This window comes from Rhincodon typus, chromosome 20, assembly GCF_021869965.1.
Source record: "Rhincodon typus isolate 14 chromosome 20, sRhiTyp1.1, whole genome shotgun sequence".
Taxonomy (NCBI): Eukaryota; Metazoa; Chordata; class Chondrichthyes; order Orectolobiformes; family Rhincodontidae; genus Rhincodon; species Rhincodon typus.
Genome location: NC_063351.1, coordinates 33,374,751 through 33,387,979, shown reverse-complemented (window position 1 = coordinate 33,387,979; position 13,229 = coordinate 33,374,751). Strand labels below are relative to the sequence as shown.

Below are 13,229 nucleotides of genomic sequence, written 5' to 3'. Positions count from 1 at the left end.
AGGGTCAGTGTGGACTTGTTGGGCCAAAGAGCCTGTTTCCGCACTGTAGGGATTCTATGACCAGAATTTATATAGGACTGAGAAAAAGAGCAACTTCTTCACTTAGCGTTATAAATTTGTTAATATTTGAAACTCTATCTCAGCGAGCAATGTATGTTCAGCCATTGAGTTTACTCAAAATGGAAATTGATATATCATTGGACTTTTTAATCCAAGGATCTGGAGAGCTGCTGGCAAAGTGATGTTGAGGTATAAGATGAGCCATTACTGAATGGTGGAGTAGGCTGAAGGGGTAATATAATCCTGTTCCTATTTCTTCTCTAATGCAATGACTTATGCGCTGTTACCTGAAAATTTAGTCATCCACAATGAGGCAGGACTTCCGTACAGTGTTTCCTGCATATACCTACAGCAGCAAAATGGCCAACCTCTTTATGATGGTATTGGCAAGGAAGGGTTAGGATTCATTGCCCCCGACGCACCTCCCTAGGTCACAGGGTGACAGCAAGATCTGACACCGAGACATTAGGAAGGGAGAGGAGCCAGGTTTGGATAAGTATGAACTCAGAGTATAAGTGTGCAGCCTGGATGAGTACTACTGCTCCCAGCTCTACAGAAATTAAAGTAAAAAAGCTTCAAACGTAACTTTTAGATGGGAGTGTCCATTGATCACTTTAAAGCTTGCTGACTTGGTGCTGCGCTCCTAAAGGTGCCGTGGATGTTGCAAACTGTGCTCATTCATTGTCCAAAATGGCAAGGGGCTTGACAGAGGAGACATGTCTTGATTTTGACAAGGTCCACACAAGAGATTAGTAAGGAAAACTAAAGCTCATGGTATTGGAGGTATTGGTATTGACATGGGTAGAGAACTGGTAGGCAAACAGGAAGCAGCGAGTTGGAATAAATGGATCCTTTTCAGAGTGGCAGGCAATGACAAGTGGGATTCAGTGCTGGATCCTTAGCTGTTCACAATATACGTTAACAATTTAGACTAAGGAATTGAATGTAACATCTCCAAATTTGCAGATGACACTAAGCTGGGTGGCAGTGTGTGCTGTGAGGAGGATGCTAAGAGAGTGACTTGGACAGGCTGGCTGAGTGGGCACATACGTGGCAAATGCAATATAATGTGGATAAATGTGAGGTTATCCATTTTAGTGACAAAAACAGGAAGGCAGATTATTATCTGAAAAAGGTGGCAGATTTTGGAAAAGGTGAGGTGCAAAGAGACCTGGGTTTCATGGTTGAACAGATGCTGAAGGTTGGCATGCGGGAGCAGCAGATGGTGAGGAAAGCTAATGGCATGCTAGCCTTCATAGTGAGAGGATCTGTGTATTGGAGTAGGGATGTCTTGCTGCAGTTATACAGGGCCTTGGTGAGGTCACACCTTGACTATTGCGTGCCGTTTTGGTCTCCTAGTCTGAGGAAGGACATTCTTGCTATTGAGGGACTCTAGCGAAGGTTCACCAGACTAACTCCCGGAATGGCAGTACTGACATATGAGGAAAGACTGGATCGACTGGGTTTGTACTCACTGGAATTTAGAAGAATGAGGGGGGAATCTCATAGAAAACTGTAAAATCCTGATGGGACTGGACAGGCTAGATGCAGGAAGAATGTTCCCGATGTTGGGAAAATCCAGAACTAGGGGTCACAGTCTAAGAATAAAGGGGTTATTAAAGCCATTCAGGACTGAAGTGAGGAAGAATTTCTTCACTCAAGAGTTGTGAACCTGTGGAATTCTGTCCCACAGGAAGCTGTTGGGGCCAGTTCATTAGATATATTCAAGAGGGAACTGGATGTGGCCCTTGTGGCTAAGGGGGTGAAGGGGTAGGGTGGGAATGGGATACAGCGATTGCATGATTAGCCATTATCATATTCAATGGTGGTGCAGGCTTGAAGGGCTGAATGGCCTGCTCCTGCACCTTTTTTCTATGTTTCTATATGTGCTTCATTGCAACATGGGTGCAAGTATTTCTTACTGGGATTCTCACATTAATTTGTCGACAGTGATCTGTAACAATGAACTTTTATAAATTTTGCTGTAATGCCATTAAAAAGTGCTCAAAGAGGAGATTTCCAGCCTTATTTTTGGACTTCAGTCATGTCAGAATGTAACAATGCCACTTGTTACTGTGGAATTTTCTGATCTTCAGCTCAAACAAGTTCCTACAGCTGGCTAGACTTGCACTGATGAATTTTTGATAATCTGCTTGAGCTTTATGCTAACACTTTGCTTTTAAACCCATCCCAGTATCAATCGATACCAAATTTGGGAAGAATCGAACTGAGGCTGATCTAAAAAAATTCATTGAAGAGAAAGAGAAACTGGAGAAAGAAAAGGAGCAGCTTCGAAATGAACTGATGCAGCTGAAGAAACAGAAGAGGGAGGTGAAGGATGCAATGGCAGGTTGCAAAGGTAGACATGACTATATGAACAAAAGGAATGTGGAAATAAGTGAATGCAAAGTGTACTAATGTGAAAATATAATCAAGATAACATAATTTCCGTGTGAATTATTTCAGTTTATCACAGTATAAGACGAAGCTCAAACTCATAATGGACTAATTAACTAAAATTGGACATATTAATATATTGCAAAATCGGCCAAATTGGATGTTCATTTTTTTAAATGATGGAAACAGAGCAACTATGCTTTTAAAAGAAAATTGGATGTCCACATGATCAAATTGTAAATGCCGGGCTTGTGGGATAGAACAGGGAGATGGAACTGCTTGACAGCTCTACTTGGAGCTGGTAAGCATTTGATGGACCGAACGGCCTACGTCAGTGCCATAGTGCCGGAGGGGTTATGGTTCGCTAAGAGATACTAACAGATTTACTGCATAGATTTCCTTTGCCCATGGCACTTGTGTGTTTATTTCAATTACTCATCAGTAAATTGGGTTTCTTCTGGATTCTGTATACAGGCCTTAAGTCTCCAATTTTTCAAGGAAATAGGAATGGTTTTAATATTTGAGGTTAAACCTTCTCTTTATTTTTGTTTAGGCCCTTAAATCATTCTGGGTTTCATAGTTCCCAGCCAATAAGAGCTCCACAAATAGAGACAAGTGCTGACTTTGCTGCCAGTTCTTCTATGTGGCTGTAGGAATCAATTAGGATTTCATTTGTTGTTTTCCTATAGTAGCAAGGATGAGATTATCAATGCCATGAGATGGAAAAGCCTACTTCCCAACTTGAATGACTTAGTTAAGACATTTCACTATTGTCAATATTACCTTTTTACAATACATTTTTATTGAATATTTTAGATGTAGAAAATAATCGCAAGGAGCTTTAGCTGAGGCAATGTAACCTATCCTTTGGGATGATATTATACAGCCCTTTCATTGCCAAGAAACTACTGCAAAGTCTTTAAGCTTAAAGTAATATTGTCATTCTATCATTGATCATAGGGTTCTTAGCAGCATGAAAACAAGGCTGTCTTATACCATTTGTTCGGCATGATACCTTTCCATATTTTAATCCGAAAAGACTGCCCCTTTTGCCATGGATTTGTCAATAACATGCGTCCCACACAGCAGCACCCAACAGTGTAACAAAATATGCCAAGGCACTTTACAAGAGCATTATAAAACAAAATACGGTTCTAAGCCATAATAGGAGATATTAAGACAGGTGACCAAAAACTCAAAAGATTTGAATTTGAAGGAATGCCTTAAAAGAAGAAAGTAAGGTAGAGAGGCAGAGAACTGCAGCACAGACAAACTGGCTGGCATTATGTTTTGTTCTATTTGAGGGCAGCACGGTGGTTCAGTGGTTAGCACTGCTGCCTCACAGTGCCAGGACCTGGGTTCAACTCCACCCTCGGGTGACTGTGTGGAGTTTGCATGTTCTCCCCATGTCGGCGTGGGTTTCCTCCGGGTACTCCGGTTTACTCCCACAGTCCAAAAGATGTGCAGGTTAGGTGGATTGGCCATGGGAAATTGCCTGTAGTGTTCAGGGATGTGTAGTTTAGGTGGGTTATTAGGGGATGGGTCTGGGTGGGATGCTCCAAGGGTCGGTGTGGACTTGCCAAAGGGCCTGTTTCCACACTGTAGGGATTTTATGTGTATCTGAATTAGTTATCCATCTTTGAACTTCTAGGCCATTGCATTCCATGTTCTCAGAATCTACAGCCAGGATTTAGTGCTCTGTGTATTAAATGTGGGGTCGGTGACTTAAGAGGTGATTAGTCCCTGCTCCCCCTCCTCCTAACGATAAAGCCTGCCCAATCAAGTACAATTTGGACTGTCTGACAAACGTCTTGTCCAATCAGAACATTGTCACTTAAGTCAAATCTGCCTGAGACTGTCAGCCAATCAGAAACCTAGGAGCCACCACGAAAGGCCCAGACTATGTAAGCATGAAGAGCTGCACTGGTGTGTAGACGGTTGTTTTGTGGGATGGGGCCATTAGTGTTACAGGTTTCAGAGACAAGGGTAGGGGTGAGGTCTTTCAATGTGTATACCCACTTCCCCCAATCCTTACACCCAGATTGCAGCATATGGAGTTCCTGCCCTAACTCAGCCAGCTGGTTATCTATGTTTCCCTGTTGGCAAAGCAGCCATTTTTTACACTAGTCAAGATACCAGGTCCTCAAGCCAGTGGCAGGTTGAAGCCCTTAAGTGACCATGAATTGACCACTTTAAGGGCCTTAATTGGTGGCAAGTTGAGAAGGTCCACCAATGGTACATCTCACCCAGAACTTAATTGCTGAGGGAGCAGGAAGGGGCTAATATTCTTCCAGGATGAGCCTACCCAGTTATTTGCTCTTTATCACCACCTGAGGGACAGACAATATCACACCTTTTCAATGAATAATGTCAAATCCACTTGTCCTGCATTCCCCTGTGTGTATTGTCAGCTCACTTTGCATTATGCCAGCCACCTCGATCAAAATTCTGTAACTCTTCATCACTGGGGATTGTAACTCAGATTTACCCAATTGTAAGTCATGTTCCTTCATCTCAGCTATCATCCTGGTGACTCATTAAACTTTCCCCAAAACCAGTACTTCTGAAGGAGTAAAACTATCATGATACAGAAACATAATCAGCCAATACATATCATTCCCAACCAAGTGGCCAACTTGAATGTCACAGTGGGATGGCTGTACAGCAATATACTGCTTTAAATTAAACTAGGAGAGCTGAGAGTCGCGTGGAGACAAATGATATTTTGCATCTGAGCTGCACATCAAGCCGCTTTATTACACAGCCAACAAATGTAAAAGGAACGCAATGCTTGAAAAGAAGGGATGATATTTATAGAATTCTGGCTGTGCTAGTTTTCTGAAGCTAAACTGCAAAAGAAAATAACAATTACCCTGAACTTCAGGTTGTTTTCTTTACAGTGAAGTTTCAGGAACGTTTTTTTAATGTAGAATTTGTGGAGATGCATTTGTTTAAAGTAAATATTAGCAAAGGATAAGATTAAGGACCGTGGCACATGGGTTATGATTTTCTGAATCAGAAAGAATGCAAAGCTATAAAATAATTCCAGCTGCTGTAAAGGCACACCTTTTGGTTTTTAACAGCAGGCAAGTGCAATGAGCTTTACCTAAGCAGTAAATTTATCAAGAGATCATCCATTTACTGTGCGCAGTATATCAATGCTGATTCTGATATTAAACAATTTGGGTTCCTTCTCCTTAAAGGCTAGAGCCTGCAGGTGCTATTTTTGAGACAACAAGGTGCAGGGCTGGATGAACACAGCAGGCCAAGCAGCATCATAGGAGCAGAAAGGCTGACGTTTCGGGCCTAGACCCTTCATCAGAAAAGGGGGAGGGGAAGGGGGTTCTGAAATAAATAGGGAGAGAGTGGGAGGCGGATAGAAGATGGATAGAGGAGAGGATAGGTGGAGAGGAAACAAACAGGTCGAAGAGGCAGGGATGGAGCCAGTAAAGGTGAGTGTAGGTGGGGAGTTAGGGAGGGGATTGGTCAGTCCAGGGAGGACGGGCTGGATGAGTTTAGTCGGTAGGAGATGGAGGTGCGGCTTGAGGTGGGAGGAGGGGATCGGTGGGAGGAAGAACAGGTTAGGGAGGCAGGGACGAGCTGGACTGGTTTTGGGATGCGGTGGGGGGAGGGGAGATTTTGAAACTTGTGAAATCCACATTGATACCATTGGGCTGCAGGGTTCCCAAGCGGAATATGAGTTGCTGTTCCTGCAACCTTCGGGTGGCATCGTTGTGGCACTGCAGGAGGCCCAGGATGGACATGTCGTCTGAGGGATGGGAGGGGGAGTTGAAATGGTTCGCGACTGGGAGGTGCAGTTGTTTATTGCGAACCGAGCGTAGGTGTTATTTTTGTTTGTTTGTTCATTAGATGTAGACCTTGCTAGCTGGGTCAGCATTTAATGCCCATCTCTAACTGCCCTGGAGAAGATGATGATGAACAAAAACAAAGTTGCTGGAAAAGCTTAGCAGGTCTGGCAGCATCTATGAAGGAGAAAACACAGTTAACGTTTCGGGTCCAGTGACCCTTCCTCAAGATGATGATGAGCTACCTTCGTGAACCACTATGCTAGGGGCTGGTGCTGTTAGGGAGGGAGTTCCAGGATTTTGATGCAGTTGAAGGATATAGTTTCACGTCAGGAAGATGTGAGATTTGGAGGCGAACTTCTAAATGGTAGTGTTTGCAGGTTTGGAAGGTGCTGTTGAAGGAGCCTTGGTGAGTTGTTTCAGTGAAACTTGTGGGTGGTACACACTGTTGCCAGTGTGTGTCAGTAGTGAAGGGAGTGAATTTTGAAGATGGTGAATGTGGTGCCAATCAAGTAGGCTGCTTTGTCCTGGATTGATATGGCACACCTTGAATGTTTTCAGAGCTGCAGTCTGCCAGGCAAGTGCAGAGTATTCTATCAGACTCCAACTTTGTACCTTGTGAATGGTGCACAGGCTTTGAGGAGACAAGCGATGAGTTATTTCCTGCAGGATTCATAGCCTCTGTCTTGCTTATTGTAGCCACAGTGCTTATATGATCCATTTCAGTTTATGGTCGATAGTTACCTACAGAATGTTGTTTGTAGGTGACCCTGTCATGGTAGTCCTTTTGAATATAGAGTGACGGAAGTTAGAAGTTCTCTGATTAGAGTTGATAATTGCCTGGCACCATTGTGGTGTGAATGTTTGTTTTTTGCCACTTGGCAGCTCAAGCCTTAATTTTGTCCAGGTTTTGCTATATATGGACACTGGGCTTCTTCAGTACCTGAGGAGTTGTGCATGGCACTGAACATTGTGCAATCATTAGCAAACATCTCCACCTCTGACCTAATGATGACTGGAGGGTCATTGATGAAGTAGCTAACAGTGGTTGGACCTAGGAAGCTACCCTGAGGAACTCCTGAAGAGATTTCCAAGGAATGAGGTGACTGACCTCCAACAAGCAGAAAAATTTTCCTTTGTGCCAGTTTGTCTCTAACTGGTGGAGAGTATTCCCCCGATTGCATTGATTCCATTTTTACTTTTGCCCCTTGATGTCACACTTCGTCAAATGCAGCCTTGATGTCAAGGACAGCCATTCTCGCCTCATGACTGGAGTTCAGCTCTTTTGTCTGTTTTAGACAAAGATATAATAAGACCAGGAGCTGAGATGCCATGGTGAATCGAAACTGTGTCAATGAGCACATTATTGCTGAGCATGTACCAATTGATAACACTGTCAATCATCCCTTCTATCACTTTGTTGACGGATCAGTGGAGGGTGATTGGTTGGGTTGGATTTGTTCTGCTCTTTTTGAAGACTGGTATCTATCCATATTTTTTGGCTACCCATGTTATGGTAGAGGCCAATGTTGTAACTGTACTCAGAAGAGCTTGGCTAGGGGAGCAGCAAGTTCTGGAGCACAAGTCTTCAGTACTGTTGTTGGAATATTGTCAGGGCCCATAATCTTTGAAGTATCCAGTGCCTGCAACTGTTATTTGATATTTCATACAGTGAATTGAATTGGCTGAAGACTGAAATCTGTGATGCTGAGAGGAGGCTGAGATGGATCATCCACTTGGCATTTCTGTCCAAAAATGGATGTAATAACTTCTGTCTAGTCCTTTGCACTGATGTGCTGGGCTTCTCCATCATTGAGGATGGGGATATTTGTGAAACCTCCTCCTCCTGTTATCTGTTTAATTGTTCACTGCCATTCACAGCAGGACTGCAGAGCTTAGCTCTGTATATTGCATGCTGCATCTAATGTTAGGCATGCAAGTAGCCTTGTGCCATAGCTTCACCAGACTGACACCTCATTTTTAGAAAGACCAGTACTGCTCCTGGCATGCCTTCCTGCACTCTTCATTGAATCAAGTTTGAACCCAGCTTAATGGTAATGGTAGAGTGGGGTAATGCCAGACCATGAACTTACAAATTGTGATTGATTACAGTTCTCCTGCTGCTGATGGGCCACAGCACCTTATGGATGCTGAGTTTTGATCTTCTCAATCTGACTGAAATCTATTCCATTTAGAACAATGATAGTGTCCACACAACACAATGGAGGATATCCTCCATGTGAAAATAGGACTTGGTCTCCCAAAAGTGGTCCCTCCTACCGATTTTGTCATGGTCACCCTCAGCACATCTTCCAATTGGTATTCAGTGCAGGAGGTAGTAATCAGCAGGAGGTTTCCTTGCCTGTGTTTGACCTGATGCCATGAGACTTCTAGGGATCCAGATTCAATGTTGGGGATTTTCAGGTATTCTCCCTCCCAACTGCATACCAATGTACTGCCACCCCTGCTGGATCTGTCCTGCCACTGGGACAGGATGTACCCACGGACGGGGATGGTGATTGTGATGTTTATGTTGGCTGTAAGATATGATTCTGTAAGTAGGGCTATGTTAGACTGTTGCTTGATGAGTTTGTGGGTCAGCTCTCCCAATAGCAATGTGAATGTTCTTTAGCAATTAGACAAGTTCATGTGACTTTCCTTTGTATGCAATTTCAATGAAGCAGTCAACCTGTTCATTTTAAATTAATTCTGACACTGTTGAATGCATGAAAACTGTGACTGGGGTCTGCATGTCCTTTATAGATGAGAGCTGGAAACCATGCTGTTATAAACTATTAAACATCTATTGGCATTTTACACGAGCTACAATGTGGACTGCTGCAGGACTTCAGAAGTTTTCACTTTCAGCCATGTGTGACTAATAATGAGCATAATAGCTATTAACCAATTATGTTATACTAGATGGCTAATATTGGTAATGATTAATGGAAAATAATTGAAATTGGAAACTCATCTTCAAGAACAGAGTTCAGCCTCTCCTTTAACCCTGACTGACTGTTGAGCAGAATATGCTTTGAATAAAAAAGGGCTGGTCCTGCCATTATTTTGTACCTTTTCCATTCTTTCTCTCCTTCTGCCTTAATTCAAACATTTTGATCACAATGGTGTTCTATGATTTTTATTGCTTTGATGTTTCCTTTAATTCCAAATTACCTATTCAATCTTACTCTATTCAAGAGTTTCAAGATGTTTGCCATGACTTTGGGATTGGGAACTTCTGTTTCACAATTTACCTTTTTTTAAATTTCACGTATTTTTCATAATCAAACTGTTCATAGATGTTATAACACAGTTCTGAGGAGGTGGGACTTGAACCGGACCTCCTGGTCCAGGGATAAGAGTACTACCACTGTGCTGCAAGAAGTGCTTCGTTTACCTGTTCGCTTTTTGTTTGGAAGCAGGTGTAACTTGAACCCGGGCCTCCTGGTCCAGGGATAGGGAAACTACCACTGTGCTACAAGAGGACCGTGGGTCTGTTTTCCTTCATGTTTGGCCCAGTAGTGCTTTTTTTTTAATTCTAGGGCCAAATAGTGCCCTTTTTCCTCAAATCACCCTAAACAACATATATATTTTGTACATTGTGAGGCAGAAAGAAAAAACACCGTTGTAAATAGACTTTACTATATATATTTTTCCACCATCAGGAAAATACCCTTGTGGCCAAAGTTTATCTTTTCTTCTGTAATTTACTTGACTGACAAAATCTGAGAATTGTTCTCAAGGTCATTGGGTCCATCTTGTCTGCATCCAGCTCTTTGAGAGGGCTACCCAATGCAGCTCCCCAACTCTTTCCCCAAAGCCCAGCAAACTGCCTCCTTTTCAATTATATATCAAATTCCCTTTTAACAAGTAACTTGAACCTTCTCCCTGCACCTTTCAGGCAGTTCATTCCAGATTGCAACAATTCATTGTGTAAAATAAATTCTTCAAACCATACCTCTTATCTTCCTCTTAATAACTTTGTTTTGTCCTGCCCTGTAGGAGTTTGTTTGCCAGGTATTGTACACTTCTCAATAATAAAAATGATGTATTTGTATACTACATTGCACTATAACATTGTCTTATCCTTTGATAATGAATGAAGTTTTTTTAAGGTTCTAACCGAAAATATTATATTGATGCCAGGCTACTGTTGCAATGAGAAGTTGAACTGCTTTTCAAGGACAGGGTAGTTCTACCATTGTCCTGTGCCATTCCTCAACTAACATTCTCTAATCATCAGATTATGTGGGTGTTACTGCCCGACTTGCTGTGTTCAAGTTGACAGCTACATTTTATACATGATAGCGATGATTAGTTCAGAAGTACTTCGCTGGCTGTGAAAAGCTTAGATAGCACAAGGCCACAAAATGCCCTCTTTAACTGCAAGCTTGACGCAACTTAAGCAGACTAATAATTTTGTTTTGGTAAATTCTTCAGATAAGCAAGTGCTTTGCACTCAGGAGGAAAGGCTGCGACAGATCGAAGAAGAATGGAAATCAAAGGAAAATAACAGGGTCGACCTGGAACTTAAACTGGTAACAGTGAAGGAGAATCTGAAGAAAGCTGAATTGGGGCCAGTGACACTGGGAACAACTGTGGATGCCAGTCATTTCGACAATCTAAGCACAAATGTACGTTACAGTTGTAATCAACTGGTTAACCTGTTAATAACAACCAATTGGTATTGACAGTTTCTTCTCCATTAGAACTAATTAATTGTAAGAAATTGTTGCTACTCTGGCATACAACTTCTGTACTTTTACCATTTTAGGAGCTTGTTTGTCAACCTCTATACTGTAGTTTGAAACGAAATTTCAGGTTGTTGATATTTAAGAGCAGCTGCTGTTTCTGTGCTTTTCGCCTCACCAAGCCAGTCAGCATTTTTAAACAATGCTCAGCATCTCTCCAGGCTCCGAGTCCTGGCACTGCTTCAAAGGACTGAATGTTGCTGCACTGTGCAGGTTCTTGCAAGTTCTGCAATTCTACCCAGAGATTGCAGTGTCATCTAATGCCCGATCTCTGTAGGAACTGGGCAAGGTGAGGGGAGTGGCTGCAAGTGATAGGTTAGGGAAAGAATGTGCAAATTTAAATTGAGGGAAAACGTGGAGGAAAGCAATTTGATTTGAGGATTGATGGTGATCAATGTACAAAGTTTGAATTGAGGAGAGAGTGGGAAGGGGAACTGGGATTGAGGAAGCATGGTGGCAGATGGCAGCCTTTTTCAAGAAGCAGATGATCAGCTTTTGTGGGTCTTAGCAGGTTGTGTTTGTCGTTTGTAAAATCCCAGAAGAAAGGAATGTAAAAATACAATCATTTCACAAACAGAAGAACCTGTGAATGCAGTGAGCTCTGCCAGTTTCACTTACTCCGGGAAATGTAATTTTGTTTTCAGTGAGAGAGATTGTGAGAGCAAAATGTAAAAAAGTCATAAAATGCAGGTCTCGTCATAAAATTTAATCATAAATCTTGTTGCTTTCTGTAGATTAAGCCATCTAATCTGAATAACAGTCCTGACAGCTCACCTGTGAACTCAGCTGCAGCCTTAAAAAATAGACCATTATCTATTATGCAATCCGGAAAGGGGACAGTGCTACAAAAAGCAAAGGTACAAATCCAAGCAATTAAAACACACTGAAAATCTCAAGATTTCGAATGAGTAAATCACTACAATTTCTAACCATTACTATTTTGTTTCTGTCAGGAATGGGAAAAGAAAGCTACCAGCTAGAAAATATTTTGAATGAGGATGGACTTTAAAATTAAAAACTGTAGCCTTTGGAACTGTAAAGATACTTTTCTTCATCTATTTTTGGAAGGCAGGTATAGAAAGCCACTACTACTTGGCACACTTTTTCATATATGAAAGCTTCTACTGCCCCAGTCATCAACAGGAACTCACACACTAATATCATGGGCCATTACTACAAAGCATCTGAAGATTTGGAGGTTCTTCATTTCATCGTGGAATATTCTATGCTTAAGAAAACTGTGGATATGACTTCTAGCAAAGTTAATGTTTAACCAATAAATACTGTCTTAAGTCATTCAGTACAACAAATGCCTGATTTTCCTTTGGTGCTTATAAGTCCAATGATGTAAGGAATATCTGGTATACAAGTTAAAAATTCCTCTTTATTAAACACTATTAGATGGTGATGCTATGAGAAAGGAAACAGTTGAGTAATATGAAAGATGGCAACAAGCCCTCCATTCTGTTCCTAAATAATAGAATTAATTTAGAGTGGTAAAGATAATTTCATACTGAAGGATCAAGCTCAGATTTTAATTTCCGTCTGCTTTGACATTCCAGAGTGCCTGCCTGCAATAGCTGAGTCTTCCTGTTCTTGCTAGACTGCCTGATACAGCTCTCCATGGGAGCAGAGAAGCCCATCATTGAGAGGTCAGACTAGTCCTACCTGTGGATATCCCTCTCATTAAGTGGCTGACAAGAAGAGTAGCATCGAAGTTAGTGACAGACAACAATTGTCTGTCATAGACCAAACAAAGTATTTTGGGCCTCACTTGAGGCATCTAAATTGGGTGTAAATGAGAAATCTTCTTTTTACAGAAGCAAAGGGTTTGATTTAAAAAAAAAGGACATACACCCCGATTGAACAAAACTATATGAAAAGAAAATCACAAAAGCTTCTGAAAATCTCTTGTCATCTTTGATACTACCCAGCTGGCCGTATTCCCAGCAACTCGGTCTCGCATTAATTCCATTTATAATCAGATATCTCTGGCATGCAATCCAGAAATTCCTCATGACGTGGCTTCCTTAAAAAAATTTTGATTTCTTTATTGCCTCTTTGCAACATTGTAAATACATATACTTACGTGTGAACAGTTATGAAAGCACATTTGTTATATACCAGTAACAGAAGTATAAAATAAGAATTAGTTATACCAAACATCTTGAAATAAATAATATTTTCCCCATATTCTTACTCTGCACTTGGTGTA

The 13,229-nt window shown here is 41.6% G+C and overlaps 1 protein-coding gene across 2 annotated transcripts in view; it reads left to right on the top strand.

Moving 5' to 3' along the window:
- The window catches only part of afap1l2 (actin filament associated protein 1-like 2), a 216,440-nt gene extending 203,233 nt beyond the window's left edge, over window positions 1-13,207 (top strand). For both annotated transcript variants that reach the window (XM_048609072.1, XM_020528765.2), the window contains 4 exons: window positions 2,255-2,419; window positions 10,704-10,897; window positions 11,749-11,871; window positions 11,968-13,207. In XM_048609072.1, the coding sequence (XP_048465029.1) occupies window positions 2,255-2,419; window positions 10,704-10,897; window positions 11,749-11,871; window positions 11,968-11,994 (509 nt within the window). In that variant the 3' untranslated portion in view covers window positions 11,995-13,207. The remainder of the gene's footprint in view (window positions 1-2,254; window positions 2,420-10,703; window positions 10,898-11,748; window positions 11,872-11,967) is intronic.
- The last annotated feature ends 22 nt before the right edge of the window (window positions 13,208-13,229 follow it).